General features: G+C 37.4%; 1 protein-coding gene across 1 annotated transcript in view; it reads right to left on the bottom strand.

The window, feature by feature from the left end:
* The window catches only part of LOC140311415 (homer protein homolog 3-like), a 49,622-nt gene that overhangs the window by 15,631 nt on the left and 16,238 nt on the right, over nucleotides 1–17,753 (bottom strand). The window contains 4 exon segments of the mRNA XM_072388786.1: nucleotides 2,680–2,688; nucleotides 9,517–9,624; nucleotides 10,054–10,185; nucleotides 11,739–11,895. Of these exon segments, the coding sequence (XP_072244887.1) occupies nucleotides 2,680–2,688; nucleotides 9,517–9,624; nucleotides 10,054–10,185; nucleotides 11,739–11,895 (406 nt within the window).

Genomic DNA, 17,753 nt, shown 5'->3' on the forward strand with positions numbered 1-17,753 from the left:
ACAGTAAATCTTTATGAGCTGCACTGCAGTTTTCATATCGCATAAAAAAAAGTCCTTGAACACAAAGTACCTGATTGGAGGACAAGAGCATGTTGACAGGGTGAAACTATACATTTCATCTGGATTGATAATGCTATTCAGAGTGGATTCTCTACAGTATTTAACATCAAGTGCAACAATAATCCAGTATACACACATACAAAAAAAAGTATTGACCCTGGATTTTATAAAAGAGTATGTCACATCAATTAGATCATTTCTGTTATTTTGGCTTAAAGTGCCACGGGTCTCTCCCAGTGACTGGTCATTTTCCATCTCCATTATATTCATTAGAACAAAACAGCTGAGACGTGAGAGGAACGCCGGACAGAGCTCAACCCACCAGTGCTTGATATGTCCCATCTGGGCTCCTGTAAGCAGGCCCCGACCACAGCGGGTAGCCATGTGTGCAGCCCAGCTGTTTTCATCTTCATACAACCTCACAGATGTGACAGGATTCAACAGGAATAAACTGATTTGCAGATGTTTCTGTTCCAGAGGTTTATCTGGAGTTTGTGTGTGCATAAAAAAATTATGTAAATGGTCTGCACAGGAGAAAAATTATATATACTGCACATCTGGCAGGATGGTAATGTGATAGAAAGGTTCCAGCTCAGTACCAAAACACAGGAATTTAGTGGTAATTCTGGAAATGGATTTTTGACATTAGTATTTCAGTTTTAATTACATTTTATTAACTTAACTGTCAGTTTTAATCTAGTTTGAACAAAAATTAAAGTAGTGTGCAAAGTTTAACGATGAAATGTTTTCTCATGAAAACCAGCCATTTTAATTAATCAAAGTATCCTACTACTTTAAGACCTTGAGTCAGTGTTGCGTCTAATGCTCCTTTTTGTTATGATGAATCAGGTCATGAATGAGAAGAAAAGAGCAGGTTGTCTGGTGAGTGTTGCTGGAGCTGGAAGAGACACGTGCTGTTGCAACAAATGTTCCCATTGCTTAGAAAATTCTTAGTTATCCTTTTGTTTAATTCTGAACTTCTGAGCACTGTAGTTGTTTATAATCTGTAATTAATGTTGCTTTATCTTTCAAACAGATTATTTTGTATGTAGAGGTCAAACATTTTATCTCAGCCACCCAAGTGACTATCAGTGTAAACAAACAACTTCAACTGAAATCCTAGGAACAGACTAACTTGATGACATGACTTTAACAGCAACATTTTTTCAATGAGAGAGAAAAATATGGCAGTTATCCATCTAAAGATTGTGTTTGTTTGCAGAGACAGCAATCTGTCTGCATGCATTGACCAGTTCTTCTTTGGTAATTTCACTCAAACATTAAGCCGGAACATCCTCAAACTAACTTTGAAGCAGTGATTAGGGCTACAAAGTAAATAACTGCTATTTCATAGTCACGTTGTCTTACAAATTGATTGAACGGATCTGCAGCCAGAACACAATATCTAGTCCTTGACACAATTTCAAGTTCTTTTATTGGAGATTTGTGTAAATAAATGCTTCTGCAGCTGAAAGTCAGCATTTTATTTTGCCGTCTTTCTTAAGAGTAGCCCTCAGTGTGTGAAGCTTAAACAAATAAAAATGGTACAGATAAAGATGAACTCTTCATCTTCCTCACATTTGAAAAAGAGTGGATATAACATCAAATAAGATGGCTTAAATCCAGCCTGTTCCAACCAGTCTGCTTTGATATTTTCCTTCCCTGCTGACCACAAAATTCCTGTCACACAGTTTTGTGAACTATTTTCCTAAATTAGAGGTTGTAGGCTGGAATACTGTTTGATCGCCCTTTTTAAAAAAGTGCAGATGAAATACTGTAGCTCAGGATCATTTCTGAATCACCCCCCTTTCTTCTTTCTGCAAAAAAATTAAAAACTCTACTTGAACTTGTCTACTAGCAAGTCGCTCGCTTATAGCCCTGCACTTACTGTAGAAAGAGCCTTTTATAATTAATTTGAGCAAGCCTAACTGAGCTCCCTTGAGAAAACAGTTTATTATCTGTCTCAGTGGTGCTCAGTCTCTCCTCGTGGACGGGTGCAGACTTAAAACACACTCAACCAACTCATGTTGATGGGGACCATGTCCAGAGGAAGAAACCCAAAAGGAGGAAAAAGGAAAAATAAAAATCTAAACTATAAAATAATTTCAGTCCGCCCCCAAAGCTAACAGATCGGCCTTGTGCATCCCTGAATAATTCATATAACAGATCATGTTTAAGTCATAAATGAGATTACAAATTTACAGCACTTTTTCCATATGTTGTTCACTGATAAGCTGAGAGGATACAAGGCAAAAATATTGAAGCCAGCTCATTAATTTTCTTTTTTTTTTTTAAATCCGTTTTAACATAATTGAGTGTATATACTTCTCTAAGGAGATGAATGATATCAGAGAAGTATATCTAGGCAACGATTTCAGAAAAGAGTTCAGCAGCATGTCATACTTCTAACATCTTAAATAAAATATACAAGTACAGTTAACATTCTGCAGCGTCCTCTCGTCTGTGGATGAGTTTGCAAACTAAATTTGCTCTAAAGTCAACTCAGATCAGACTACAGACAAATTACTGAACTTGATAGACTCACATTGAGACTGACCATTGTCCTTCAGATTGTCTCTGTGTTGCTTTTAGATAGTGGCATGGAGTGTGTTTTCATACCTGTGAGAGCTGAGATGGATGAACATGTCCCATGATGCATAGGGAAGAAAAAGAGATGAGAAAAAACAATTAATAAACCATTAAAACAATACCAATTACTTTAATGACAATTATTCATCCCTGTATATTGCACATATCTTATCTACACAATATTTTCACATTTAGATCGTTGGTTCAGGACAGGAATTCATCATCTGGTTTGTTTTGAGTGAACTGAACAATAATTTTGAGACTAATCGATTTAATCTGAAGCTCGAACAGTCAAAGACAGAAAACTGCATCAACTGTTTTCACTGATAGGTGATCCCTTTTAAACACAGGTGCAGGGAGAGCTTAGCAACAAAACAAAGAAGGCACGAATACCACAAAATGAATACTTGTTTTTCAGTATTTCATAATTAACAACGTTACATTTAATAAAGACACCATATCGTTGTAAATAAATGTTAATGTTCTATTTCAAGAACACGACAAAAGCATTTGCAGGAGAGAAACCGTGCTGTATACTATATTTCTTAAAATATTAAGTAGCTTTCCAATGAGCTTCCCTCGTGACATCTCTGCACCACTGTTTGTCGTAAGTACATCTACACTGTTTACTTATTTATCTCAGTCCATTTTATCCCTCTGCTCTATAAAACTCCTTTTTTTTTTGGCCTGCTTTACTAATTCATGCATCTGCGCAGACCTTCCTTGACTCACCTGTCCCATATACCAGACACAGAGTCACACACAAAGACACACACATATGTTCAACATTTTCGTTTTAACGCCAAGTCTATGGTTTGAAATATTAATAGCTGGCATTCCCGCCTGTCTCTCTGCCTACCTCTGCATAGATTCTAAACATATATGGAGGGATATGCAGAGGGAAAAAAATCTCCAACCAGCAGGTACAATAAAACAATTGCAAAGGGCTTCTGCTTCCTGCTGTGCTTACATTGCTTTTGTTTTTTAACATCTACAATGTAATTCAGTCGTTACCAGTCTCTTTTCATCTTGCAAACCTTAGAGCACATTTAAGATGGAAATCATTGAACAGTCAGTAACTTTGTTAAAGCAAATATTTCTTCTTTTAAATAAACTGATGATATCTGTGTTTAGACCTTCATTCTTCTGTTATTTGACTTACAGACAACATTTTATTGATTTCTTTAATGTATTGACTTATCCTCCTAATCAGACTACACTCTCAACCACAGTTCATATAATTTCTTTCTGACAGTTACATGTGAAAACTGATATGTGCAGTGCAGTGTTATTTATACAAATCAAATAGGCCTGCAAAATGCACCATTTTAGCAACCGCATTACAATGTTGCAGAAACTGTGATGAATGTGCAGTGTCAGACAGAACTGCTCAACAGTTTTTGTTTACAAATCACGGGCTTTGTTGCTGTTGAGCAGCATGCAGGCTCTGCATGCACACTGTACAGTGAGTACGGAAAAGGAGCTAAAACAAAGAAGAGGAAAAAAATTTTGCAAAAAAAAAAAAAAAAAAAAGCAAAGTCAGCAGTGTGGTAATATTTTTGGCTACTGTCAGGAAAAGGCTAATAAAGAAAAAAAACAAAAAGTACTTTGTCAGCAAAAGTTTGGACTTGTTGCCACAAAAAAAAGATTGTTAGATCATTGTGTGTATATATATATATATATATATATATATATATATATATATATGCAGATCCCCTACTGCCACTCACATATACATATATGTATAAATTGCCTCAACTAACTTTACTTATTCGATATTTCATCTGACATGTAATGACCTTATCACCTCATATTAACGTCCTTGTGAATAGTTATTGAGGTGTTGGTCCACTGCAAAGCACATGATGCATTCACGGTTAAGCGCTTGATTCTAATAAAGACCACAAGTAATTGAACAATCTGTTTAAAAAAAAAAAAAAAAACTATATCAATAAATGGTTTCTGTAAATTTTCTATTTTTTTCCCACTTCTTTATCATTCTTCCTTTTCAGCTCACTGGCTTCACCCTCTTCTCCATCTTTGAGCTCTGTAAACAGGGCTGAAAGCTGCAGCTTTACTACGTGCAGATCCCCTGCTGCCACTCACATATCAGAAGCAGAGCATGCATTCTGTAGCCCGAAGCTGCAAAGATACAGCTTTGCCACACTGTAGACAGTTACTGAGGCTGTTGCTGAGCAGCTGATGATGATGCAATGCAAAGCTTACTGAGAGAAATTAAAAAAACTCAAGACAAAATAAACCAACAGGTTTGTGAGTTCGATGTGTTTCTCCTGAAAAATGTTGGGGCATGACATTTTTGTCCTTCTGCTTCAGAAATGAATTCAAGCACTGCAAGTATTTAATTTAATATTTATTTATATTAAGTTATTTATCTGCTCACATAATGAAAATGTCCATGTGTCCATGTTTGTTCTCACATATTGGCAACTGTTTATAAAAGCTTAACAGCTTCAACTGAGCTCTTAACTGGCATTATAGCCATACTGTTGCACCCATCAATATTTGGCACAGTAGCTCAGAAATTCCTCACCCTCATGAGCTCACAGCCCATAAGAGCATTGATTGGGTTTTATTGCTCTATTGCCCAGATTCAGACGGCAGTATTGTGTTGTACAAGGAGCAGCGGCGAGTCAGTGGTGAATTAAAGTCTTTTATATCCAGTTTTCTTATAATGGCTGAAATTTTCACTTATTCACTGCTTTCTATTGCAGCTCCATCTAAGGACATTGTGGTGTTTCTGAATGTGCCCGTTTGTGTGGTGTATGCAGTACGAGATAACATCCAGAAGCAGTTCTTGCCTGCCAATATGCAAACATGCAGAGGCAAGAAATCCATTTTGCACACTTGGAGTTGCCAGAAATGAAATATTAACACATAACATATGTGTGAAACAGGATCATCTGCTTTAAAATCCATTTTATGCAAACAATTTTGTCTTGTTCTCTTGACATTGTTTTTCTTTATGCGTTTGTATTGGTATATTTCCTTCACAATGAGGCACTTAATTGGGGCTTCGTTGTAGCTCGTCCACAGTTCCCCTTCCACATATGCACTAAAGAGCAGGAGGTTGTTCATGTGAGACAAGTTTTCACAGCTGGAAATACACAGGATTGGCGCCTCGGTAGAGGATGTGATGCAAGAAGAAAGCTGAAGAGTTTCTTCTTTTTTTCCAAATGTATTTATTAATTTTTTTTTTTAATTAAAGAGCATATCCAGGAATGCCATCTTATCTATAATAATGACTGGCATGTCCTTTTTTCCCAAAACTATACATCATCAACATGTCTGGATTATCAACGAGAAAGTGGAAAATTTAAAAGCAGGCAGAAATAAAATATGCAGCAGCATACGTCACAAGCACACACACTCACTCACTGTGAATTCACTGGTGGGTTACTCGTTGTACTAGCATGTTGGCTCTTTTCCAAACTTACTACCAGGGAGCTGGCTGCATGGCTTAAGTCCTCAGAAAATCCAGACTGCCTGTTCCAAACATTTGTGCTCTGACATGCAACCCCGCCCTATCTGATGGTGGAAAAAGACTGAGCCCATCACATAAAGGGGGTAATTCTCTTAAAGTGCATGGATGCAAATAATAACTAGGATGGCATAAAATGACTCTCTGTGTATGGTTTGAACATAGCTCTGCACCTAACATCTGATATTTGTTTGATATCTAAGCTGAAAAAAATGTTTCCTCAACACTCTTGAACTTCATCATCAATAATAATGATACAAGCCAGAGTAAATCCTGCAGCTATGTCTCATGCAACTCCCCTCAAATTTATCTCTCGGGTTATTAGTCAGCTAATTTATTTTGATAGGAAATGGTTTTTGACTGTCTCAGAGTTGGGAGAGGCCTCCACCCCAAACTCTCTTCACACACAACATTATGTATCTGGACATTTGAGATGAAACCTTAAAAAGAAAACATGAAAGCTGGGCTGACTTTTGACCGTCTAATCACGATCTGTTTCTGTACAACTCAGATCAGCATCGAAACACTGAGAAAAGCTTCATGGCTTTGTTGAAAACATTATTTACAAAAGGTCTGTCATTAAATATCACATACTGTGATAAAATATTGCTAATTTCTGCTCTGGCCTTCCTGTGGTGTTGACCTTCTCTGTATTGATGCTCTGTGGTGTTGTATTCAGAAGTGTTTTCTCCAAGCCTCGCAAAATAAATAGAAGAGACACACCATCAGCTCTTATCTGAGTGTCTCAGAGCTGATCTGAGGTCGCAGCTGACAGCATGACTCGGCAGTCTCCCTGAGCAGTTCTTAGGAAAGACTTACATACAGTATACAAACACAAAAGCATACACTGTTTTTAATTTATGTTGCTACGCCAACCCAACACAATCAAATACTTGGCAGAAGTGGCTAATAGGCAAGTTTGGCAGAGCAGCACTGAGCTCCAAATATTTGCATGTCACATAGTTTCCTTCATTTTTGCTAAATTAAATCATAGCTTCCCAAACAGGGTGTGTTTCAGTTGTGTTGATACTGCGCCAGTAAATATCCTTCTATGTCTTGATTCCAACTAAAAAGTCTAAATATCACAGGGCAGCATGTTTTATGGAGGGAGAAAAAGTCAAATCTTCCACTGCATTCAAACTTTCACCTTATCAAGTTCACTAAGAAACCGCAAACACCGACAGGATGAAGCTGGCCATTGTTCCTTCAGCAGCAGCCAGATTCCCTTCAATTATAGATGATTCAGCTCCCTCCCCTACTCTCCCCTCTTTATTCTCCATCATCCTCATCCCTCATTCTTCTTTCTCTCAGTCCTTGTCATTACTGCCCCACCACACACCTTCAGCACCAGCATCTCTTACTGCCTCTCATCTCCATTTGTCATGCATGAAATCTTTTAATGGAGTTAACCACAATGGGAGAATAATGGAGCAGCCAGATGGGGATTCTTCTAATCCCTCATGACTCTGTATATATTTAAAACTGAAATAAATGCAATGGATATTACTGCTCTCCAATCACAATGGCCCTGGGGTTAAAGAGGCCATTGTGTCTCTTTAATGTTACAAGGTAAGTTATTACAACCTGAATCAGTTATTCTATCTTGTTTAAACTCATGTCAATCTATGTAAGCATTTTTACTCTCATTGAAAGATTTTAAGAATCTATTTTTTTGTCTAAACTGTATGCAGCAGTAGGGTCTCACTTGGTGATGTCTGCACACAGCCAGCATTACAAATAAAATTGATAATTTATCTCTTTGCTTTTGCAATGCTAACTTTCTACCTGAGAAACCTGAGACTTTTTTTTATTTGAGCCCTTCCCCTTTGAGCAGTTTTTGGCAGAGCTGCTGTCCAGCTGGGGAGTGCTGCAACTGCAAGGAATAGTTGTCACCTTGTGGGGGGTGTGATTGGTTTTAAGAAATGTTTTCGATACGTGGCAAATGTCAGAGTAACCATGTAAAAACCTAGATGCAAGCATTCCAAGAATAATGCACCATAACAAGATGAGCAGCATCACTCACTTGATCTGTCAGTGGTTCTAATGTTGTGGCTTATCTGAGTTGTAGCTTATCTCCTGTAAAATTCAGTATTTCCTTCTGAGATTGAGATGAAAGACTAATTTGAGGCAACTTTAATTTTCTCCCAGTCACCTGACGCGAGTCACTACCCAAGGTGAATGTTGCAGATACACGCAGGATTAATAGGGTAACATAGATATAAGAAACTTTTAAGAAAGACTTATTCAGATTCATTAATATTATAATTGCACAACAATAAAACTTCCTGGCCAACAACCTATGGCCATCTGGTTAGTGATATAAAATTAAAAAAAAACACAGAGACACAATTGAAACCTTATGATAGGAACAACTTCATCACTGGTTGTAAAATCCCCAAGGCTTCATCAAGCTTTATCTTCTTCTAGATTTTATGATCAATGTGAAATATGTAGCTCCTGCTCAGGATAAAATTACTTGCCAACTGAGTAATCTTTCATTTCTCTGTTTTTCAATACATTTGGTGTATATCTCATGTTTCCGAATAACTTCAAAATTAGTGGAAAAAAACTAGAATTCACTTGTCTTTCTGTAATTCTACTACTAGCATAGTCTATAAAATAGCAAAACATAGACAAGAAAAAAATTATTTACTCACATCAGGCAGCAACTGACATCAAGTGACATCATTAAAAATATAGAAAAGCTGGCATTAAGGTTTTTCTGTGTTTGTGCAGGGGAAGGGAAGGAAGAGTTTGCAGAAACTCTGCTGAAACAGACAAGGGGGTCTTCCAGCATTGCGACAGCCATACAGGAAAATACAGGAAATTAATGTTTAGTTGGCCGTCTTGTGTCATAACGTCCCTGTTGATATCCCTGATGGTGAATTCTAAATCTGCTTGCTGAAAATTGGTCAGTGGTCTGTGGTAGAAAAAATGGCGACCACTGTTCAGAAATGTGAATCATTCCGTACTCATCTTTTTGACCGTTATGAGTTCACTATCCAAGTACTCCAAGTAGTGCATGGCATGAAGCCACACTTAAGCACTCAAATAAACAAGTGTAAGCACTGAAAACACAGCTAATGTCTCAATTCAGGATACACACATTTTTTTTTCTTCAAGAGAGTGAATGTACAAAACCAGATAAGGAATGTTTAGCTATAAAATAGATTAATTTATTACTACATGAAAGTTCCACTATTCTTCACTTATTTTTGATGAACACTGAAGACTTTGATATTTTTGTCAGGTCAGTTATACTCTAAGCGATAACTTTGGCTTTGATTCTTTTTTAAGTATATTTGAGTGTATAGATTGTCAGATAACTTTATTCTTTAGAGTTTTAGTGAAAAACAACAGTGCTTCACCTGCGGCGCTGCAATGTTGAGCACAGGGTTGGCCAGCTCAAACCTCTCCTGAGATTTCTCTCTGGCCAGACGAGCCGCCTCCTTCACCTCCTTAAACTGCTCTGCAAACTGTAGGTTGAGTGAGAGAAGAGACAGAAGTCAAAAACAAATATAATCTAGCATAAACCTCCCTCTACATTTGACCACTTATTTACCATGCAGCTTCATTCTAGAGTCATATTCATTAAATCATTGCTCTAGTAACATGATATCTGACCACTGTATAGGGTATGTTAGATGTGATGTACATCAAGCTTCACTGAGCCATTACTTTTTCTCTGATGGATAAACAGCAAGGCTGAAATCCTGTAGATAAATGCCACTAAAGGAAGCCTCTTAAAGTATAAGTACATTATGTATTCTGGACATGCAAAGTTGACTTAAAAGCTATTTGAATGCATATCGTGCTAAATAACTTTTTAAATCACATTGCTATCCTCCTGAAAGAGTTCAGTACTTTCGTTTAGTGTTGCCAGTGTTTGTGTTAGTCACGTTTACCTGCTGCAGCTGCTGCTCTGTGGAGAAGCCCAGCCCATAAACAGTGTTGGCCCGGCTATCTGCCCACTGACCAAACTTCTGGGAGGTTTTGGTGAAAGTCATATTGGGGGTGATGGTGCTGTTGATGATGGCCTGACACCACAGAGAGTACAAGTGATAAATGACAGGACTTAAAATGAGGAAAAGGATCCCTGTAGGAGGGAAGAGAGGGATGAATTTACACATTTTATTTAAAAAATGATATGATGCAACACAGAAATACAGTAAATGATAATCTATACAGGATAAATAACCCCAAATTTTTCATCTCACATAAATCCAAATTTCTAAGTAACTACAACCGCAGTAATGCGAGTCAAGGTATACTGCCTTCCTGTTGACATGTGCTTGCATGCTGCCTCATTTAATTCAGAAGTCTGATTTCAAGAGCCAACTATTTTCAAGGACAAAGAATTCTCAATATATAGAATGAACCAGCAAGGATATGAATAATAACCATCACCTTTAAATGTCAAACTCATTACAGTTGACTGTTATTTTTCATAAGACCTTTCTTGAACAGCAAATATGCTGATTGCCCTTCAGGAGGCCACCTATTCACTGTGCACCAGCTCATCACAATAAACAGGATAATTTACCTTCATTTCTTTCAGATGCAAATGAGCACCCCCCACACACACACACCCACAAAAAAAAAAACATAATAAAACCACATCATGATTAATATCACAGGTCACATTTAGATTTTTGGAGCCTTTGAATCAGAAGAGGCTTTTGAGGTTACTTGCAGGTAAATATCCATAATGAAGGTCTATTGGAGAGCAGGAGATACAGACTCAACAACCAGGACACAGAAAGAATGCACAGAGAAAAAGCTTGTTGTGGTGTATAAAGAGCTGTTCAGCAATATTCCCAAGTTAACAGCCAGATCAGGTGGGTTTGTTGCCAAATTATTTCTTTAGTCCCTTCTCCAAAAGCCTCCAGCCTTATGGGGACAAACTAGCAAAGTGGCCTTGTTTTCCACAAAATTTCCTGTTAGAGTTGGGACTCCCAGGCTTTAACATCACGGTGGATGATCTATTACCAGTGTGTGTGTTATAAATATTCAGCTTACAATGTGCAGATCTGACTAATGTTTCCTCACGCATGAGAGCCACATCTGAACAGCAAACATTTCAGTTTATTTGAAGACCCTCCAGATACGCTGCACAAAGTGAGCTAAATAAAATATGCTGTGAAAATATGATACTCCACAAATGAAGAGTTCTCTCACCAATTTAATACTAGTACCAGATTAGCAAAATATCAATGCATCGGTGAAGAAAATGTGACTTTCATGCATTTCATCTACATTTCATGCTTGCTTTATGAGTAGAAAAAGAATAATAAATACAAATATTACTTTGAAAAACTGCTTTTTGATGAAAAAAAAATTCTATCTGTCCTGCTTCTCTGATGTGCCTTCTGACAAATGAAAAGCCTACAGGACATGAGCTTTGACACCAATTGCCCCCTCTGTGAGACTCCATAAACCTCACAGGCAGCACACACAACATGTCTCGGTGTACTTGAGGAACGTATGATGAAGCGAACATGCTAAAGACTTCAAACACATCTGCGAATGCACATGCAACCTCAGGTGCATCTTATGGGTGAATATGTATTTTTACGTGCTGGGCTCCCACCTTAGTCCCGCCCACACTGATGATGCGGTAGACGCTGCGGCTGGCATCAAAGAAGAAAGACACTGTGACGGCATGTTTGCTGGCTGGCAGCCAGTTGCGTTTGGTGGCCGGGTCAATCTGGAAGACATGAGCTCTGGCACTGAAGATGGGCTGCTCCCTTCAAAGCACATGAGAGGAAACCAGAATAAATCAACATAAACTTACTGATGATTTGGTGTCACATTGAATCACAAAACTCTACAGCAGACAGGTTCACCAATATGATCTAACTATGGGCTTTTGGATGTCTGTTTATAGTATTCATTTGCATCTTTAGTATCATACAGAGTGTCTGGTGGTGATCTTCAACCCAATTCAACTACTTGCATTTGCATAATGAATATGTACAGAACAAGGGACAGAGCTTAAAAAACTATGTTCAAACAAAGAGTGTGATCTTCATTTTCCATTGTCTTTTGTGTCTGTCTGTTTTAAGTGCAGCCACTTTATTAAAAACACATAAAAAACTGCAAAAGCCTAAGAAACTTAAGGTAAACACAAACATGAAGACAGCATTTTGTACAAGAAAACCTAATTACAACATGGTTACGACCACTTTAGATTAAGCAAACAACAGCGGTGGATATCTATTTCAGGCTATAAACTAAATTTTCAAATAAAAGTAATTGAGTTTCATTTGCTTTGTTGGTTTAACTGTTACTTCATTGTTTCCAAGTGGCAAAGAATTAATCGATTATTATTCATAGTAAATCAAACTTTTTGCATTATTCGAATATAAACAGTTCACCAACAACTCTAATTCTTTCATTCAACAGCATGACTTATCACACCCTAAAATTAAATATAAGGGGCAAAAATGTTCCTTTTAATCTTGTTTCAAACGTTTTTCCCTCCCAGCATTGCATCTTGTTGTGTATGTATCATCTTGAGACATTCAATAGTGTTGTTTTCCATTATTGCTCACTTGTTAATGTGAACAATTTTAGATGTACTTATTACAGAGGGCATTCCCCTCTGAAGAAGAAATCGCCCAGATGACTTCTGTATTAATACAATTAACTTTTTTAATTCAACTGAAATTTATTTCAGCAACAGTTTCTCTAAAAAAAATTTAAAAAAGCAACTAACTTCTACCCTAATTTTGTCATGAGGCTCAGAAACTAGAAAACATTTGCAACTAGAAAGGAGCTCAGATCATACATCCTCTGCATGGATCTGCGCCCTAATTTCTTAAGCCTGTGATCTCGATCAGTACGAGATTATAATTGGCTTTGCCTCTCCCATTGCTCCACCTCTGCATCAAAGGTCTTGAAACTTGGCTCGATAGTTTTTGCACAGTTGTGCTTACAGACAAAGGGCCTTGGCTTTGTCTGTTCTTTTAAAGAGCCTCAAGGAGAAAGACATAAAAAGTTCGTGAATGAGTTTTAAGTTGGTAAGTTGTTTTAGAAAACAAACAATATGGTCAATTCTGCTTATGAAAAATTAAACAAACTGAAAACATAACAAGAACGAGTATCTGCAGGAACGCACCTGCCTTTCCTATATTGTGCTATAAATCACTCAGCACCATGAGTCATTTTCATCAGGAGGCTAAATAAATCACCATCAGTCGGAACTCTTCATCTCACATCCAGCCCCATCAGTGGTGAGACTGATGAGACTGATGTCAGCCAATACATGTCTGACTTCGTTAGAAACAAATCTGCCTGCATGAGACCCTCCTCACTGAGACAGTTTCTCATAGTAAATGAGTGGGTAAACTTTGAAGGGTCAATATAAAGTGCTGGACTGTAAACTTTGAGTCTGATCGTCACTATAATACACTGGTGGGGAGGGGTTAGTCCTCCCTAATATGTTTACTATTGGTTTAAATCACAACACTTGTGGCCTAATTATTTTTTTAAAAAAAATGTTTTATTTGTCTTTATTTATTCAAAACTTCCATCATTCCAAGACTTTGTTTGTTTTTTAATAATTATTCTTTCAGTTATGTATATCTTCCTTGGCTCATACAGCATTCGTACAAAGCCTTTGCTTTTATTCGATACATTCACATTCATTCACAGATGAATGCGTCGGTAGGCAACATGGGGGTTCAGTTCAGGTCATTTTCCTTTTAAGATGTTGTCCATGATTTTCAAAAAGAATTTAAAATCTTTTGTCAGACCAAAAGACATTTTTCTAACTTCAACTCAGTCCATCCTAAACAAGAACTGGTTCAGAGCAGGCAGGTGCATTTCTGGAGTTTTAGCTTGCATTTGTGGATGGAGTCGTATGCGGTGTTCACGTTTTCAGAAATGTTAACAAAGTACGCACAGAGATTTACACCACAGAATCATTTCTGTATTTGAAATAGTTACAGCCAAATTATTGACAATTTTCTGTTGAAATACATAAGCCTTAATGTGATTAACTTCCAGAGAGAAGTAAAACCCTCCCTATCTTTGGCTCTGACAGGTTAGCCCCTGAAATGTTTGTGTTCCACCCCAACTTACATCCCTGCTTCTATTTAAAAAAAATTGCACTGAAATATTCATATATGTGAAAAACTTTTCAGAGATAGCAACTAGCTTCTGATAACAATAATCCTGTTTTAAAAATAAGACCACAAGTGGCCAAAGGTATTCAGTGCAGTTCAGTTTCTGAACTATGCAATACTTTATAGATAAAAACAGAATTAACCGATTGAGAAAACCCTTTTTAACACTCTGATTAAAGCCTGAAGTCTGAGAACATCATTAAAGATCATTTTTGTTTTTCCAAGTCCTTGGGGGTCATTGAAGCCTTCCTGATGTTAGTGGTAGGAAGTAGCCATTCTGGTCTCTTTGAAGACAAACTACATACACTCACTATGTAGGTGGGGGGGGAAGCTCACAGGACAATAAGGGTCCACAGAGGCCCTTTGGTGAATTCATGCAACAATACGCAGCTAACAGAGTTTGCACAATGTTAATGTATGCAATGAGCCATTTCACCTCATGCCAATTATATGCCAACAATGGGGATAATGTGTGCTGGGAGGAGGCTCTGGTCTTTGTTTAAGAAAGAGAAACAACCACTTATATAGGTCAGCATGGCTATATGAAGAATTGTTCTGGCTGGATTTGGTTGGAATTACTGAACATTTGCATGAAAACAACAGTCAGTATTGTTTCTGCACAGATTGCTGAAGCTACAGTTGACAATAAACAATAGCATTGCTGCCCATGAGGCATAGTTAGGTGGTGTCATTCGGGTCCAGGATAGCTGCGACAACAGATACAATGAATATCCCTAATTTCACCAACTACAGCTTCTTTGAACTTTCCGACATGGATTTAGCAAACAAAAATGAAAAATTAAAGGCTTTCTTTAAGTTTCCATTTTTGCAGCAGGAGCAGCAGATAAAGTCTCATATGTTTATGTGTAATTAATAAATCAACAACATTAATAAAGATAAAGTAAAATGAATGACTTGCTGGCAATGGCAAATCAATTAATATGAGCCTGAAAAGGGTTTAATGTAACGTTGTTTTGGATCGATGTGCTTACAGATGTATTATAAGTACATATGAAAATACATATAAATAAAGAACATATCCATGTACTATATGCAAACGTTTTGTTGGGTTTTCAATATGAATGTCTTTTATTAAAAGATATCAAACACAACCAAGTGACAATAAATGTATATAAAAAGTACTTTAAAAAAAGTGTGAAAAAACTAAAAGTCGCGTTTTCTTTCTTTAAATGTTACATTTCCAGAAGAAGTTGCAATGTCGAGAGTAAAGATGAAATAATATCAGGAATAAATTCAACTCCACTCAATTTGGTCTATTAGATCAAGTAAAGTGAGAGACTGAGCAAGACTCAGCTCAATCATCTGTGTTTGTGGGCAAAGAAAAGAAGACATTTCCTTGTTGCTTAAACTAAAGTAGAGTTTAATCAGTTAATTTATGCTTTATTATTATAATATTAAGGTTATCCGTGATCTTTGGACTTAATTTTCAAAATAAATAAAACTTTTCTTTCATCATTTGTCTTGAAAAAGTGGCACTTTTCTCTATTATTAGAAAATAAGGCAGAACAAAATTCATCTTTAGAAACTTTATGTCAAATGCTTTTGGAAAGGTCCATTTGATCACAGTGAAACACAGAAGCTGTACAGCTGCTGTCAGTCCCTTCAGGTTGCATTGCATTTGGCACAACAGCATGTATGTGAAGATGGCAGTGCCTCGGTAGGCTAAAAAAAAAAAAAAAAGTGTTTTTGGCTGCCTCGCGCTGTGAAGCTCAGAAATTCACAGCAATAAAAAGTGGCAATGAATTGAAAGTTTAATCCTATTTGAAAGTAATAATAACAATAATAATAATGATGATGATAATAATAAACCAAACACAAGCAGGGTGTTTGTCTTTCTATCCGGTCGTCTCTTTCAATCATTCCACCACTGCATTAAATTCGTTCAGATTCCCAGCTTTTTTTTTACTGTTTACCTCAGTGTCAGGAGGTACAAACCTGTTCAGAACACCAAATGCTTCTGAGGCACATCGACCGTACCATGAACACACTTAATAAGACTCAATAAAAACTAATCATCAGGCTGCATGAGTAATAACCAGGACATTAAGGCAATAAGCCAAAAATAAATAAATAATCATTATCCAAGCACAGTTGTTTCTGGCAGAATTTCCAGGATTTCTGAATCTGTCATGTTCTCATCTTCATGAGAAATTATGATCATCAGCCATAACAGTGGATCAGAAGAAATTAAAGTCCCATCGTTCGTTCGGCCCAGTCTCGACGTTTCTGTGAAAATCCCATCAAACTAGTCAGCTCAGACAGGAAGCATCATGTTGACGCTTGATAATATGAACAGATTAAGAGGTGATTAAAGTGCTCCCGAGGTGCACACAAATGCTAAACCAAAGCTTGTCACAGAGGTCTTGTCTAAATGAATGCAGTGCATGTAAAAAGTATGTGCACACACCTCATCCAATTAAAATGAGTGTGTAACTTTTAATTAAAACAGGTGCTGTGAGAGAGAGAAGCCTTGAACTACTGTGTTGAAGGACACAGCTGTTTTTGTGTGACAGCATGTCAACAACAAGCGTGCAGTGAATACAAGCTATATCATCTTCAGGATGAAAGAAAAATACGTCTAAAACTATTTTTTTTAATTTAACAGTGTGGAACAGCACAAATCACACAGAATATTTCAAAATCTGGTTCAGATCATTCCACTAATTCAGATACAGGTTCAAGGTTGTTGTTTTTTTTTGCCTGCAGTTTTTGCAGTTATGGTGCAGAGTCAATGCTTGATTTTGGTTTCTTTTGGAAGCTAACAGTCCAAAAAGACCGACATGATGTCTTAAAGATCACACAAACCTGACGTCAGAAACACACCTCTTCTTAAATGAATGGCTGGGCATTTAAGCAGCTTGGCATGACACACAGGCCGGCACACAGCAGGCAGTGGCTCAGTCTGTCTGTGTAGCTGTTAGTTTGCAAATCCCTGGCAGCGTGATTTGAACTTTGTTGTTTGCCATGTCGTCCTCACATCTAGAACTCATCTCCATCCATCTCTGCCATCTTGCTCCATTCTGGATGACTATTTCCAGGAGCTGATCGCAAGTGAGTTGCCAGGATTTTAGGAGGTAACAGAGTTTCATAGCAGAACACCTATCAAAACTTGTACATAGACACAATGTTCCACTGTAACTGAAATTCAAGGAAAAATTCCTTCAGCAGAATTTCAAACTGTCTTGACAAAGAGAACTAACTAATCTAAAAGAGACATTGACTGGGGGTGGGGTTGATCAGGGCACTCTATACAGAACCTTTGGCACTGTGTAACTGCATTGTAAATACACTGAGACTGAACTTGTACATGCACCATTGAAGGATTTTCACTGACTATTGTGTGTTCTTAGTTACATTGCTGCTGGCTTTGCTATTTTGAAGTGAGCACATGCTGCTAGCTGTAGGGGTTGGTACTCGAGTTGTGGGATAAAGTCTTTTGAAGTGATTCATAGCTG

Source organism: Leuresthes tenuis, unplaced genomic scaffold (assembly GCF_036924035.1).
Source record: "Leuresthes tenuis unplaced genomic scaffold, fLeuTen1.0.hap1 SCAF_7, whole genome shotgun sequence".
Taxonomy (NCBI): Eukaryota; Metazoa; Chordata; class Actinopteri; order Atheriniformes; family Atherinopsidae; genus Leuresthes; species Leuresthes tenuis.